Consider the following 16,450-nt stretch of genomic DNA (forward strand, 5'->3'; position numbering starts at 1 on the left):
TAAAAAAAAAAAAAATTTCCAACATAGACAAGGGCAGTCCTATATGACATAGGCATATTAGGCAGGGGAAGTCTTAAATGGACCACCACAAACTTCAATTTCTTTCATTAATCAATGAAAATATATCCTTTTACCATATGGTTTCATTTCAAATAAAAATAATAGGAACTTGGAAGCAAAATAAGATACAAATTTTAAATAAATTATTATTTAATATGATATTAAAGAATAAAATATGTTAGTTATATAGTATGGGAGCATGCAAAATTACATTACACGTACGTAGACTCGGAATCATCATCGAAGATTGTTTGACCCTTCATATAAGTTGAGGCTTTATTTGACCAACCTGGCCTTATTTGTTACGCCAATGACTTTACTTTCATCAATTTTTTCTTTGAAAACGCGTCTTTTCTCGACAAGTCCAAGCCTGACAATTAATTATTTTAATATTTAATAAATATAAATTAATAAATCCAAGTGAATATTCATACACAAGACAATACCCATTTTGATTTGAAAAAATGCAAGGGCAGTTTTGTAACTCGACGTTCCCTTTCTCTTTTATTTATTTAAAGAGGGAGGGAGACGCGAAGGGAGAGAGTGGAGACACAGAGAAACAGAGAGAGAAAGAGAGGATTTTTTGAAATAAGAAGGAGATCAGTTTAAGTTACATACACAGAGAGAAAGGTGGTGAAAAGAAAAAAGGAGAAGGAAAAATGGGAGAAGTTGTATTGTTTGTGGATGATTTGAAATCGAGTATTTCAATCTATTCGTACTGTAGAATTTGCCATGAAGAAGAATCAGAGAGCTGTATGAGCTTGGAAGCTCCTTGTGCTTGTTCAGGAACCGTTAAGGTAATTTTAGATTACTGCTTGTTTTGTTGATGTGATTATGTTCTGTTTCTGCTTAATTTTCAATTTTCTATTTTTTTTTTTTTCATTTTCAGTTTGCACACAGAGATTGCATACAGAGGTGGTGCAACGAGAAGGGGAACACCACCTGCGAAATATGTCTCCAGGTTCGAATTTATCTTATTCAAAAGGAATTGATTTTGGGTTCCATTTTTTTTTCCTTCCCTCTGGTGTCTGGTGGGGTGGAAGGTTTGTCTATTGTGTTGGTGTGTGCGCTTGTTTTTTCTCCTTTGGATTTTGTTTTTTCGCATAAAAATGAATCGCTCGGCTGTATGTTTATGTATTTTTGTTCTTGTAATTCAAAGTAGCTGGGTCTTTTTAGTTCTTGCTAAAACTAGTTTTCATCGCCCTTTTGTTTTGTTTAGATTCTGGGGTGTCTCAAATTTGTCTTTTGCTTACTTTCCTTCATTTTCAAGTCTTTTTTTTTTTTTTTATCTTCTTTATATTATTGGGTCATGAAACGTTAAATTGCTTTTGACATGATACCTAATTAAAAACAATTATGGGCTTGTAGCTTTTGCTTTTTAGCCCATTTTTTATGAAAAATTCTAGATATAAGCTTCATATTCTTATACACTTTTTAAAAATACGTGATTTTACTCTTTTATCTTCATATTTTATGAATAGAATAAAATTATATATTTTTAAGTGGTGTGTAGAGTGTGAAGTTTTTATGTAGTACGACTCTTCTTTTATATATTGTTTTTTTCTTTTTCTTTTTAACGTGATAATAGATATATCTTCCTTCCTGAAAGTGAAGAACCAGTTCAATTTCTTTTATTCTTTTTCTTTTTTCTTTTTTCTTTTTTATATATAAAAAAGCTTTGTCAATATACATGGTTTTACTGGAAGTGAAAAAAAAGTAATGGAGATGAATGTTATTAATGAGAATGAACTGTGAATTTGTGCAGCAATATGAACCAGGATACACTGCACCTTCAAAGAAGTCTCAGTTGATTGATGCAGCAGTGACCATTAGGTACTGGTTTCCAACTTGTTATTAAAAACAATCTAGAAAGAAATGGGTGCATGACAGCGTGGCACAATCTTGCAGTTGGGCTAGGCTGAAAGCGTGTTAGAATCTTGACTCCCTTGATTACCCTCCTAAAAGACTAATGAAAGTCACTCACCTTTATTTACGTAGTTTATAATTGAAGTAAGGCACTAAACATGCTTTGCAACTAATCATTCTGTTAACGTGGGGCTAGTGTTTTTTTTTATTCTCCCTTTTTCTGGACAAATATGATAACAAAAAAGGAAAAAATGGTCAGAGTGGGGCTTTCTCTGCATGCAGATGACATGAGTTGGCTGCACTTTCCATGAAATTTGCACTCTTTCTAAGTCCTGATGACTTTGCTGAGAATAATTACGTTCTGTTAACTTGGGAATGGTTGCAATTTTCGAAATGTGCACCCTTTGACTAATTGAATTTGTCATTTCTTCTGTTGTTTTCCCGTAGTATGTAACACCATTAATCAGTTAATCCATATGAATACAAACATTGTTAACAGAGAAAGCATGCAAATTCCAAGAAGAGAGCAAGAGGTGACCAATCTAGGATTAGGGACAATGAGCGAATACTCGCAGTGCACGTCTGCTGCAGATAGAAGTGCTTCTTGCTGCCGATCCTTGGCCCTAACAGTAAGTTTGTTTTTTTATTCAAAATCTCTGAGATTCCCAAATGGTGACAAATGTCCTTGTGGTCCAATGTTTATTGTATAGCTGTGATCAATTTTGCTATGAAAACTCATGCTGAGCTGGACTCAGGAAAATGTGGAAATAGTAACAAAATGGGTACTTAGTTGACCATTTCCTTGCCATGCGGCAAGCCTATATTGGTAGTTGTAGAGGTGCATTGACCAAAATACATTAATAACAAGTGCATTCAGACTGTCCAATGATCAAGAATTTGGGCGGTTGGGGCCCTATATTGGGACTACAATCCCACCAGTGCATTGAAAATTTCATCTGCATTTATTGTGTTCATGATGTTCATTTACAGAGTTATGTATATGACAATTTGTTGATTGAATTTGCAGTTTACGGTCATCTTGCTTGTTAGACATTTCTTTGATTTGCTTAATGGTGGAACAGAAGATTACCCCTTCACACTTCTTACAGTAAGTAGATTATTTTCTTTTAGCAGCGGCTTCTGGGGCTGGAACATCCGAACTGAACTCCTGGTACTGATTCGTTTAAATTGATCATGTTCTTGCAATTTGCAGGTACTTATTCTAAAGGTTAGTGGAATTATCCTGCCAATGTTGGTATTGATGCGCACAGTCACAGCAATTCAAAATAGCATCAGAAGGCATTATGAGGTTAGTTCCTATTCTTACCATAAAAAATTAGTTCAATTCATAAAGAATGTGATCTCAATTATTTGTACGAATGGGAACATGAAATGAATCCATATGACAAGGCGAGTTCAAAGTTAAATTGTCCTTGTAGTTTGTTGTTGTTATTATTATTGTTTTCTTTTTCTTTTTCACTATTTACCAAATTGAGATTAAGCTAGAGTACATTTTTCCGCTTCGCAGGATTCTGAGTATGACACCTCAAACCTGGATGGAGACAATGAAGAAGACGAAGAGCAGCACCATGCTGTCTAAAGCTACTCCTAATGTGTATAATCTCTACTCAGTTGAATTTGCATCAGAGCATTATAGCAGTGCTCACCTTTGTCATATATCTCCCACTTTTTGGAGGTACAAGCGACAAAGAAAAAGATAGATTCTTTCTTGAAAAATAAGTCATTCTTTCCTTTGTACCATCAAGTTAGGTATGGTATATAACTGTCTTTTATTCAGCCCATCCCACCTACCCAAATAAAACCCTAAAAGACTGAAAGATTGCAACAGCTACATGGACCAGCAGATTAACAGACTAGCTTTACTAATATGCATTCACGTCAAAAACAAGTCCGTTGGATGAACAATCAAATTCGTTGCGGAAATGGGGCAAGGCCAGCCACTTTTTGGTTTGTTTGTTGAAAGTTGAATCCGCTACAATGAGGCTGAGATATAAAGGAATTTTACAATATGAACGCCACTCCTTCCAATCCAGGCATAAACAATTAAGACTGAAGTTGTTTCTCAAATATAATTTATATACAAAAAAAAAGATCGGTGACTCCAATTTACAGGTGAGATTCTGAAAGCAATCGGGTTGGATTTTAAATGTCATTTTCTATAACGTAGGTCCTATTAAGCACGACCTCAAACTTACTTCAGGTTTTGAAATTTGAGAACCTTGGTCCAACAAAATTGGCAATGAGTCAATGACTTAGGAGTAGGCGTGAGGAATCATCACTGGCCGAGATAAAGATTTTCATTTCACATCATTATCTGCTGAACGCCACCGAAGTCTCGCAAAACCATATATTTCGAGCACTTCAACTTTTCTGCACAAGTATCTGAACCCTATGTCGAAGTTCAGTCAAGCTGCTAAGATCAACGTTCTCAGGAGACTCGTGGCACCCCATATTTTCTGCAACGTCTACAAACTTCTGGACAAGTTCTACCATTTCATCAACCCAACTTCGATTGGATAAGTTATTTTCAAATTTCTTCTTGTCTTTACCATATGTATCCTCAAATTCTCTAGACTTCGCAGCAGCCTTTTGAAGTACAGAATCGGGAAGTCCTGAAATAAATAATGGTAATTAAACTTTAGCTAAATGCAGTGTCGACTATGGCCATATATAGTAATTAGTCGATAATAAGGAAAACTAATCATAAACCTAAACCAACACTATCTAGGCACATGCATTTGATTTGCCCATTTTAGATTCAGACTCTGATGCACATAGATCCATCCCTCTGCAGCATTCATGACACTATTTATAACATGCTAAACCTTATCACATCTGCCCAAAAATGTCACAACTTAAAAGTTCAATTATAACTTGCTTGGGGAAATAAGTGTAAGAGCAAACTCCAAGGCAAAGGTCATCATCCCCTACATTAAATCATTGCCAACACTTCAAATCGACTTAAACAAATCAACGAAAAGAATCTTACCAGCTAACCTTGCAACATTAACTCCATAGCTTTTAGGGCACGCACCAGGTGTCAACCTGTAAAGAAATGTAACTTCTTCCACATCTCCAACCCCATTTCCCACTCTACACGCCATATGACAGAGGGAAACCTATACAAACATGAACAGATAGCATGAAACGTTCAAAGCTTTGTGGCTATTGGTAGAATAACAATCAGTGCCTTATTAAAGGTTTCTAAATTGTGGATATTCAAACATAAATTCTCCAAGAAAAAAAAGATAAGGAAAAAAGATAAAATCACATGAAATACCTTGGGATCTTTCTGATAGTTTACAGCTAATCGGTGATAGTGGGTAGAAAACAATCCTCGACACTGCACTTTGTGTACAAAATGTTGAAGAACTGATTCGCTGCCGAGGGCAGGAAATCCAAAAATAGAAATAAGGTCAAGCAGATGCAAAATTGAAAATATTAGAAAACACTAATTTGCAGAGAATTGATCATTAATTTTGGATTCATTGCAACGCAATGGTTAGATTTGTCCATGAACAACACATACGCAATGGCTTGTCCATCCGCAGTTGATGTCCCACGTCCAAGTTCATCCAATGCCACTAACGAATTGCAAGTGGCTGAAGACTGCATTAACCGCCAAAAATATGTCAATGCATGATGTTGTTCAACAGATGAGATGATGAGAGAACTTGCAAGAAGGGTGGGGTTATAAATTTGTTCAACAGCAACATTTAGCATGACTCCGTGTAAAAGTTACAGAGAAAATTTGTGTCCAGACTACAATCAAGCCTTTCATGTGTCCTATAGACAGCTCAACCACAATAGGTTCGCATTTTGGTTGCGGAGATTTAATAAATGGAGCTCAAAAGATAGAATTACAAGGATAAATCAATGAATTATAACATATTGAAGAATGTGGAGTTTCCGTTCTGCATGTAATCCATATATCACCCAATAAAATTATTCTGCAATGAAAACAATTTGATCTGCCGAGAACTCTTACCAGCATTAACGCGGTTTCTGAAAGTTCAGTCAGAAAGGTACTTTGGCCTGCCATTATGTGATCTTTGGCACCCATCCGAACAAAGATTTGGTCCACAGGTGACAGCTCGAAGTTTTCTGCAGGAACATCAGCCCCTACCTGCGAAGAACAAAGGTTGAAAACTACTAAAAGATAATAAAACTTACAAACTGCATAACAAAAACCAAAAAAACTTACCTGTGCCAAAATTACAGCCAAGCACACTTGGCGAAGAAGAGTTGATTTTCCACCCATATTTGGACCGGTGAGAAGGATGAAGCTGGGTCGACCAGGACCACCAATTGTAATGTCGTTGGGGACAAATGTTCCCTTGCCTAAAGAATCACTTCTAAGTACAGGATGTCCCAAATTTTTTGTTGAAAAGCATGGCACTTCATCAGGATTCGATGAACCTATTATGGTCGGCCGGCATGTTGGCCCTTCATAAAAGTCGCTTGCAATCGCAAGACTGATCAAAACATCCAGCTCTGCAACATGTGCCAATTCCAGTCATTCCAAATAAATATATTTTTGTCGTATAAGCTACAAGATTTTTTCATGCACCAAATGAATGATGCGCAAAACTTTGAGCTCCGAGTAACAAAACATCATTTCCAATAAGGTATTTTAGTTTGGGCTACTATAGAAGATGATATTAATACCACAATCTAGAGATCCACCATTTCACCCAAAAAAAAAAACACGATATTTCCCTTCTCTTCATATCCATAATCATGCAGGCATGTGTGTGCACATGAGAGAGGGGGTGTATACCAGCAGTAGCAGAAGCCAATTGTCTCCACTTATTATGATGCTCACAGAATCGTCCAATTAACCTCTGCAAAATGCTTTTCAGCATGGATTCCTTTTCTGATTCTGCTTGCAAGAGCTCTCCCAACAACTTTTTGATATTTGGAGTCCAATATCTGAAGAAGCCCTGAAAATACCAGCAAAGAATTAAGAAAAGTATTGAAGGATATAAATAAAATAAAGAACTACTCAAGAAGTGAAATTTAGGAAATTAATAACGGAAAAATTAAAATCGTAACTGCTCTAAAATGATACTAGTGATCCTACAACCACACCATCTTATTCAACATGATACTGCTCTAAGATGCTTCACAAAAAATTGTAACTACAATAAATAAACGATAGGCACTACATCTTGTTAATTAGCCCAGGTATCTCAAAATTGTTCAAATATAGGATCAAATGTAGCTACTACTAAAGCTACTTCATTTGCCAAGCCTTTCGTTCTTACCTTTCTAGATGATCGTAACTCATAATCAGGAGGGATGCTCCCCCGCAAACTCTCTGGTACTTCTAAGAGGTATGCCTCTTTTCCAACTGTGACATATGTAATCTAACAGATCATTGGAAGACAGAAGTTGGTTATTTTTGTGGACCATAAACAAAGAATTAGACTACTGAAAATTCAAACACCCCAAATTGTTCACAGAAATTCATACTGATGCATCTCCAAGCAACTTTCGCTGTTCCTTGAGGTGTTTTGTTAAACTAGACTCAACCTCCTTGACTCTTTTACAGGCAGAGTCGTACTCCGTATCAACTCCTCCATGGGGTATTACACGTCCTGAATTATTAGCTTCCACCCAATCAAAGGCGTCCTTGAAATGATTAATTACTGAATGAATGTCAGGGAGACCATTACCTGCATATATTAAAAGATGAGATGCCAGACTAGATTATTTTCAAAAGCATCATATATATATATGTATATATATATATATATCAAAGCTAAACATACCGGGTGTTAACAGATGATGGAGGACTCTAGATTCAACATTTTCCAAAATAACACCCAGTGAAGAACATGCTTGGGCCATTAACTCACAACCGCGTAGAGCTGAAATGAACTCTTGGAGCTGTTTCTTTGCTGCATCCTCATATAGAACCACTTTGTTGGCGTTCCTTCCTTGAGCTTCACTGTGTTGAGTCAATGCCAATGGATATAAATCATGCTAATATTAACTATCCCTAAATTATAGTACAATATAATAAATTCTGCACCTAGGCTGATTGGATCTACCTGATGGCAAAAACACGTGCAAGCAACCGCTCCATGTCTGGGAGCCTGGACAATGCTTTTCGAAATTCAATTGCACAAGCTAGATTAATTCCCTATAAAGCAAAAGTATATATCAAAATCATTGTATGACACTGAACTTATAATCAACGCTACCAAACAATCCAGGTTCTATTCTATTTAGGAAGTCCATAAAGTTTGAATAATAAATTTTGAAACAACATTTGATATCATTCTAACAATGAACTTTGTAAGACCTAACCAACAATATAATTCTGCAAAGGCTTGAGGCATGCCATATCAAGTTATAAGCATATCGATGTGAAACTCACCCGTAAACCTGCAACAGCATCCTGGCGTTCCCGAATTAACTCTGGACAAAATAGAGGCCTTGCAAGCCATGATTTGAGCAACCTCTTCCCAAATGCCGTCACACAGTGGTTCAATTGGGAGTAGAGTGTCCTTAAAAGAGACAGGAAAAACATATCAAAACGAGGTCTAAGGGACAATAAACAAAATGTACGTGTGTGCATGTGTTTAGATGTATACAACCACATAGTAAGGGTACCCTGAAGAGTCTCCATTTCTGCCATTTTCAAAAATCTCAAGGTTCTCCAGTGCAGCAGCATCAAGAACCATGTATTGGTTTGAGACAATATTACCAAAACCAGAGCAAGGAAGTAACTCAAACTTTGCAAAACGAAGTAATGTTTCATCCAGGAAAGCCTGCTTAAGATAGAAAAGAGTGCCCCCAAGAGCTGAGAGTGCACAGCTGCCATTCTCCCCTGACCTCACTAGGTCTGAAAGAACATCTGGTAGGCAACCCAGCCCATTTTCCTCCATGTGAGAATGGATACCATGAAAATTCACTTCATTTAGAGATCCAGAAACTGATTGTTGCACAATGCGGCTGTAGATATTTTTAACTTCGTGCAAAGTCTTCTCAGCATCCCAGAATTCCAAGAGTGGATCTAACTCATTCACTAAAGGATTTCTTGTGTGTCTCATCAGTACTCTTTCTGTTTCAGTGCTGAGCTGTTTTGCAGGTTTTATAATTTCCACAGGCCTTAACTCAGACAAGAGACAACACAAGGCACTGCACTCCTTATCATCCACAAACTGGCAAAGAGAGAAACATGCTTAGTTAAAAAAAAATCACCAAAGAAATTATTTAACTAATTAGTTAATGAGAAATCCTATACATGTACAGAAAAGTGCAAACCATTGTCCATTATGTGTGAGTACACATTATACTTGTAACTGTAACAGTTCACAACTGACATGAGTTTAAAAAAGGGAAAGCAATGGCCAGCCATCACAGCTAATAGTTTAACAGCTGAATAAACACATACACAACTGACAATAGCCCACGAGACCTTCCCACACTACTAACAAAAGAAGATCACATGCATGAAAGCAATCCCGTTTGAAAACTGGTCAATGCAACCCAGCATACACGAGTATGAGCAAAATCAAAATAGTGTGCCATGTCCATAGCGTACACACACACAGAGGTTATGCCTGAGAACAGGAGAGTTACATTCGGTAGCAGTTGAAGTCAAACATTCTACTAGACTCACCTGCCCAAGAACAACCCTGCTGGTAGCAACATCTACCACACAAACACCAAAAACGCGCTCTGCATTTTGGTTTGCCAGTGTGCCTTCAACTACTGCCATTAGGTAAGAAGCATCAGGATTTGATGACAGCATCTCTCCCTCAGTTAGTGTTCCTTTTGTAACCACTGCACATACTTCACGTTTGACAACCTGCCAATAAAGGGAATAATGTCAAAACCACTGAACTTTAATCTTTCCCTTTTTTTCCTTTCACAATATAGACACCAAACTAAGAAAAGAATTGCCACTAACAATCAAATACAGGAGTGGCGAGATGATGACTCCAACATGAATAATCATTCGTTGATCAAAACCCAATAACCAATATACTGACAATAAAAAGCCAGAATCACAGCTTGATTGAAGGCACAAATTCCAGTTGAAAGATAAATTTCTTCAATTTGATCGAGAATGAGGCCCACGTGTCAGTATAATAAAGTAATCATCTAATCTATCTTTCAACTGGAATTTCCTAGACTTGACTAGACAATTAGACCTGTAGGAATCAGATTTTGACTCATCGTATATAACAAACTTACCTATCTATATATTACAAATGAATATGCATGTATATATTTCTATACCTACTCAGTAATCAATTTAAGGAAAAGAATGACTACTAAAGAAGGTGGAAAGTTATCATTGTCCTTGAGTCTTCAAGCAAACAGACCTTATCCTTGGAACCTTTTTCTTTGCGACGAAGCTCTAGCTGTTCAGGGGTTTCTGTCTGCTCAACAACAAGAACTCGATAACCCTGATTCATCAAGGCAGATTATATTATATTCAGCTTGATAATAAAGAATGGGCTCATCAAAGAAATAGGGACATAATTAACTCAATAAAGAGAAAACCAATTGACAATAACATAAATGAGTGAGCCAACCTTTCTAGCCAATTTCTCCACATTCATTGAGAAGTTCTTTTCTGGGAATCCACAATGCGGTTGTTCTCCCTAAAGTGCAAGTAGTGTCAATAAAAACCAGTAAAGATCATGGATATATCAAACAGACATCAAAACCATATAGTAGGCATTAGAATGAAAAAGAATCTAATCAAGTTTTTTATTTGTCCTGACTATCAAAATGCAGTATTACCCAAGAGTAAAAATAAGGGTCAACATCACAAGAAAACGGAATATTAGTGTTGGATGCACTCAAACAGATTAATACCTTCATATATTGCAAGTCAAGCTCTTTCACCCCTACATGTGCATCCATTTCAAAAAGTTCATAAAACTTGCCCATCTGCTCCAACAAATAAAAGAAATTACAACCAGTCTGCAGTAATGGCAACGACAGCTTTTGTAACAATATCTAGCTTTATTCAGCTAATGTGACCTATATCCATACCTTGAAAAATAAAACCTTGTCCATATGCTTTGACTTAAACTCCCACCATTGTCTCTGCATGATTATGGAGGGATATAGATTGAAAACATACAAAATGAAAATGCTTAAAAGACTACTACACTGCTTGATGTCCGAAAGCAAGTACCTGGCCGCCTGACAAACTTCTTAGAAAATCAGGAGGCAAGTAAAGAGTCCTCGGATCATAGTTTGCATCACCAGGACGTCTTCTTTTTGCATCCCTGCGTTCTCTGTATCGATACTAAACAAGTTCAGCAAATATGAATGAGCAAGGCATCGACATTACTAGCCAAACAGCCAAAATAATATATGAACAGAAATCTCTGCATTATACTGCCTAGTTCCTTTTCTCACTCAAAGGCACTTTGATCAGACAATAATATTAATGCTATTTCAATCACACAATAATACTTTTTTTTTTATAAGTAATCACACAATAATACATCAACAAGTAAATGCGGTCTTTTTATAGTCTTGATTGAAAGATAATTGGAAAAGATTAACTACAAAGATATATAAGAACTTACTCCCCAAGGAAGAATAACTTTTCAGTCTCACGCATACCAAACCTTTCTGCAGCATCGCCCATTAAGGCATTACCAAGGTCATTAGATGCCTTCCCACCTACAGAAAGTGCATGCTCGAGTTCAGTCTCAGTGCCCAATAAGATGTAAAGTTCAAACATCTGCTCCCACAGCATAAATCAGAACCAGAATGGGCATGCGGAAAATAGAAATCCTTCTTTAGAGTAAAGAAAAATAGATAAAAGAAAACATAGGGAGGCCCGGTATAAAGCTTTAATTCAATTAATATAATCCCATCCCATCTATTCCAATTTTACCAGCCACAGAAACCATCTAATGTGACAATTATGAATTATTCAAAACGCAAATAACACAGACCATTTGCGGCTCATGCTATTGATGAAACATAACATTAACATTTCCAGTGTATTCATTTATCCTACATTGTTCTTGTCTCCGCACACAAACCAACAAGAACGCGCCCAAACTCGAAACCCCATTACTTACTCTCCGCATTACTAAGAGTCTCCGTCAAAGAAATCTTGAACCCTCCCTTACAAGTATCCTGGCCACCACCGCCATTCTTGCTCTTCTTAGTAGACCCAAGCTTCTCTCCCTCACTGACCTTCCGCTTCCTCGACCCGCTGCCATTCCCTCTAAGTTTTCCTTTCGGCTTCGTTAGCCCTTCATTCTCTTCATCCTCCTCCAAATGCATATCCTCCCCCCCATCCTCAATCACCTCTTCCTCCATATTTTTTCCCCAATCTTCATCGCTAGAATCATCATCACCACCGCCACTAATATCATCAGTCTCCTCTACATTCTCCACCTCCTTATCTTCGACCACCACCTTCGTACCGCGCTGCCGCGACCGCTTATATCCCTTAACACCCTCGTCCTCCTTAACGATCTCTACCTCCTCGTTCAGAACCATCGCCTCCCTCGAATTCGAAGAACCCCGCCGTAACCGCTTGAATTTCTTCTTCACGCTCTCTTCGACCCACTCAATCTTCTCTTTCCCCAGATCCAACAATTCCTCCTCAGCATCATCGTACTGAACTAAATGCTTATTAGCATCTCTGTCGAAGAATTTCACGGAACCCTCGTACCAGGACTTATCCAACGGCCAAAAGACCTTGATCCTCCTCCCCACAGCATCCTCACCGTAGGATTTATTAACGGGGGGAGTTAATGGAGACGAGCCGATGACTAAGAGGGGCTTCTTGAGCTTGGATTGGAGAGGGGAAGGGGTGGTAGGGCTAGGGCAAGGGCAAGGGCTTGGAGTAGAATCGGGATTGGAATTAGGGTTTTTAGGGAAAGAACTGGAAGCGATTTTAGGGCTTCGCTTGGAGTTGGAGAGAGTGGGAGAAGGTGAAGGAGAAGGAGACGCTTTGGAGAAGAAGGAAGTGATTTGACGCTGTGGGTTAACGAGTGGCGACCGGCCACTGCTCTGTCGGCGTGACGGTGCCATTGCTGCTAATCACTCTGTGTGTTTGTGATCGTGCGCGAATGAGAGTGTTCAGGAGAGAGCTTTCTGGGTATAGAATTGTGATTTGTGAATGAGGGGTGGCGGGAAATGCACCTAGAAAGAAATTCCCGGGAAACAGATTTTTGGGGGTCGGAAATGTTGTTTGGCGGGAATTTTGCTGCGTATCGCAGTTCGCATCCCTCTGAAGCCTCTTTTTTATTATTATTATTATTATTATTATTCAAAAACTATATACACAGTAACTTTTGTATTTTTTTTTATGTTGAACCTAATACATATATAAGTTTAGTTTTGCACATTAATTATGTTAAAAAACAGTTTATGCTTTTATTTTTTTAAAATTATAATAGATTACAGTGCTAATTCTCCAATTTATATGTTGCAAAACTTATCTATAATAGTATTATTCATTTTGAGTAAAATTGTAAATCATGCTATTATTGCTATATTCTGTATTTATCTAATTTTGTACTATATTAATAACTTATTATACTAAATATTATTAAAATAATAAATCATTAATGACTTTATGCAACATATGAAAACTCTTAAAATCGAATAAACGATATTTATTTTTCATGAGTTAAATTCGTCTTCTAATCTTGCACTTGCATGTAAATGTTAATAGCTCAATACCATAAAAAATGGTCGAACAGCATGATGAGAGGTCCCGTAGAAGAGCAATAGCATTCAAAGGAAGAGTGTTGCTAGTTAAAAATTTCATATTTTATTTTTTTTCTTTTATTTTTTACATTTTTTTAACATCTTTAAATATATATATTTTTTAAATATATCAATATATTAAAAATAAAATTTTTAACTATTAAATAAAAAAATTAAATACATAGAACCATCAAAATAAACTGACAAACTCGTGAGCGTAGTAACATTTTCCTAAAAGGAGATATGAATGGTGTTGTGTATGGGTGGTGCGTTACAGCGGTCCATGGAATCTCCTTTATGCATGATGTCATCAATTCCGAGAACCTTGAGCTTCCATGATTGCAAAAACAACTGTTTTTTTCTTTGCCAACTCATGGATCATTAGGATGAGAAAACCTGTGGACCAGTCAGGCTTGTTTTAAGCAAATAGTAGCCCACGAATAAGGTTGTGAGATGTAACGATCTACTAAATGTATTGTGTGGAAGTCCTGCAGCAAATTTGGTCTCCCATTTTTTCTACAGATATGTTATGCATTAGCTTATACTCTCCATATATCATAATTTTAAAAAAAAAAAAATTTAACTCAACACATAGACTGATGTAAATAATTTTTATTTTTCCTAATTCCTTTCCATTTCGCAAATAGAACTCTCACCATTTTCGCACTCCCTCCTCTCTCTGGTTTCCCTCCCCCTCTCCCTGATTTCCACTTTGCAAACCCTCACCATTTCGCACCCCCTCTCGCAGCCTCTGCCGCATGTCCCTCGACGCTGCGACTTCCAGTTCTCATCATATTTCGGTTTTACATGAAAATAAGACAATATTCCAGCAATACTAGTCTAGAAACATGACTATTTATTCATTAGCCATTGAGCAAGATCAAAACTTGAAAAGAAGTCTTAAACATGGTGACCGTTGACATCCATATGTGTCTTTCAAACATTTTGTCAAACACCTAATCAGTCATGAACAACCAAAGCATATAATGTAAGAGAAATACATGCGCAACACTAAGGCCACTAGACTCAGCCATGAACAACCATTAGTTTGTGAATGTCGTGGTGGGCGACGGACCGGTAACGATAGAGTGGTGGTGGAACTGAGCTTGCGTAGTGGGCGGAGAACTTGTGGGCTGATCCTTTTGATGTGGGGATGGATGGAATCGGTAGCGGTTGCATAGTGGGGGCAGATAACTTGTGGGCATGATGCACTAGTGGCAGTTGCCCCTGGATGTGGAGGTGAGTTTGGCGTTTTGGAAGCACACGGACCATAAGTCTGAAGTCTAGAAGAGAAACAACTAAAGGAAACAGCTGAAGAAGCACAACCCATTCCATGCGCACGAGTCTACCGTTAGTTTCCTATATTTGCTGAGATGTCAAGACATAAGTGGAGGGCTGTTATTCATCTATTATCAGACCGACCGCTTAGAAGCGGTTCTCCATTAGGATTATGCTTTGACAATCTATTTGATAAAAATAATTTATATAAAGTCTAAATAGACAAGTCACGCACATGATTTTATAAAAAAAGATATATCACCTTAAGAAAATGTAAAAAAAAAAAATATTTTGTATTAGTAGAACCTATTGTTTTATAACAAATTTATACGAAATTTATCTATTTGAGATTTATATCTAACATTACTCATTCATACGATAGTGGTTAACCATTCATAACAAATATTATTGGGTAGGAAAAAATCTGTTTGTCATCATTGTCTTAACGTAAATAATCGATTATATTCAAAATTATAATTAATTAGTAAGTTTTGTTAGGCGGAATGTTAATAACAGAATTAGTTACAAAGTAAAGCAAGGAGAAAGAGACATTAGGTACCAAACATTGTGCTATGAAAAAAAGCCAATTATCTTCACATTTTCAGTGCAACCAATAAATGCATAATAAAATATAAAGAAATGAATCAAACAACTCCCACGAACTAATCCAATGGTTCTTTTTTTCCAATCAAAAATCCAAAAAATATTTAAAAGTGGAGGAATTTCAAGACTACTGCTACATCAGCATGCCAGTAAAGACGATTTGTTCGTTTTGGCATTTGCTTGTGTTAATTAAACAAGGGTTAATGATATTACAATTATAATTCTTCGTAATTATTTTACAGCTCATTTTACAATCAATTAATAAAAATAGGCTCTTTAATTATAAATAAGAAAAATATTTTAATCATAAAATAATTTTACAAAAATAAACTCACGATATGTCATATTGTAAAATTATTTTTATTATAAAATAAATATAATAAATCATATGAGCTACGCAATTTATAAATTTATTTTTATAAAATCTCATAACATTTCTATTAAAATAAATCTCGATTTTATAAAAGGAAAAATTATATTCATCATCTCCATACACTACATTTATTTTTTTCTTACAAAATATATAGTTTATGGATGATATGTAGAAGAATTCAATAAAATTAAGAAGAATAAAATAACAAAAAAATCTAAAAAAATAAAATAAGAAAAAAAATATCGTATGTGGTGTGTGAGGATGATAAGTAACAAAACTCTTATAAAAGTATCCTCTATTTAATATAGGAACGTGCTATACAGAAGTCTTACACTCCTACATATTAATTAAAAATATGTGATTTTATTTTTTTATCTTCATATTTTATATTTCACGTGTTAAAAAATATGAAATATGAGAAAAATAAAATAAAATCACATATTTTTAAATAATGTAGAAGAGCATGATGCTTATCTCTAAAATTTTTCTTTAATATAAAGTTATAAAATAATTATGAACACGGTTATTACTTAG

General features: G+C 36.2%; 2 protein-coding genes across 2 annotated transcripts; one reads left to right on the forward strand and one right to left on the reverse strand.

Moving 5' to 3' along the window:
* Positions 1–599: 599 nt before the first annotated feature.
* Positions 600–3,726, forward strand: LOC109009935. The gene is made up of 7 exons (XM_018990606.2): positions 600–857; positions 950–1,021; positions 1,826–1,893; positions 2,426–2,555; positions 2,954–3,034; positions 3,140–3,235; positions 3,455–3,726. Exons 1-7 carry the CDS (start codon positions 720–722, stop codon positions 3,524–3,526), a joined length of 657 nt encoding a protein of 218 aa, XP_018846151.1. The 5' UTR covers positions 600–719; the 3' UTR covers positions 3,527–3,726.
* A 110-nt stretch (positions 3,727–3,836) lies between these two features.
* Positions 3,837–13,168, reverse strand: LOC109009934 (DNA mismatch repair protein MSH6). The gene is made up of 21 exons (XM_018990605.2): positions 12,018–13,168; positions 11,514–11,610; positions 11,114–11,216; positions 10,969–11,022; positions 10,789–10,863; positions 10,503–10,571; positions 10,290–10,373; positions 9,581–9,769; positions 8,569–9,119; positions 8,333–8,462; positions 8,004–8,095; positions 7,722–7,900; positions 7,423–7,625; positions 7,215–7,316; positions 6,728–6,890; positions 6,152–6,441; positions 5,936–6,073; positions 5,477–5,556; positions 5,228–5,327; positions 4,937–5,066; positions 3,837–4,559 (listed from the first exon to the last, which is right to left on the reverse strand). Exons 1-21 carry the CDS (start codon positions 12,979–12,981, stop codon positions 4,309–4,311), a joined length of 4,044 nt encoding a protein of 1,347 aa, XP_018846150.1. The 5' UTR covers positions 12,982–13,168; the 3' UTR covers positions 3,837–4,308.
* Between the last annotated feature and the right edge of the window lie 3,282 nt (positions 13,169–16,450).

Source organism: Juglans regia, chromosome 11 (assembly GCF_001411555.2).
Source record: "Juglans regia cultivar Chandler chromosome 11, Walnut 2.0, whole genome shotgun sequence".
Classification (NCBI taxonomy): domain Eukaryota; kingdom Viridiplantae; phylum Streptophyta; class Magnoliopsida; order Fagales; family Juglandaceae; genus Juglans; species Juglans regia.

Coding starts and splice junctions, on each gene's coding strand:
- LOC109009935 (XM_018990606.2), top strand. CDS start 720: ATGGGAGAAGTTGTATTGTTTGTGGATGATTTGAAATCGAGTATTTCA. Junction 858..949: donor CTTGTTCAGGAACCGTTAAG/GTAATTTTAGAT, acceptor TTTCATTTTCAG/TTTGCACACAGAGATTGCAT. Junction 1,022..1,825: donor CCTGCGAAATATGTCTCCAG/GTTCGAATTTAT, acceptor GAATTTGTGCAG/CAATATGAACCAGGATACAC.
- LOC109009934 (XM_018990605.2), bottom strand. CDS start 12,981: ATGGCACCGTCACGCCGACAGAGCAGTGGCCGGTCGCCACTCGTTAAC. Junction 10,572..10,788: donor TTGACTTGCAATATATGAAG/GTATTAATCTGT, acceptor CTTGCACTTTAG/GGAGAACAACCGCATTGTGG. Junction 10,374..10,502: donor TGGAGAAATTGGCTAGAAAG/GTTGGCTCACTC, acceptor TTGATGAATCAG/GGTTATCGAGTTCTTGTTGT.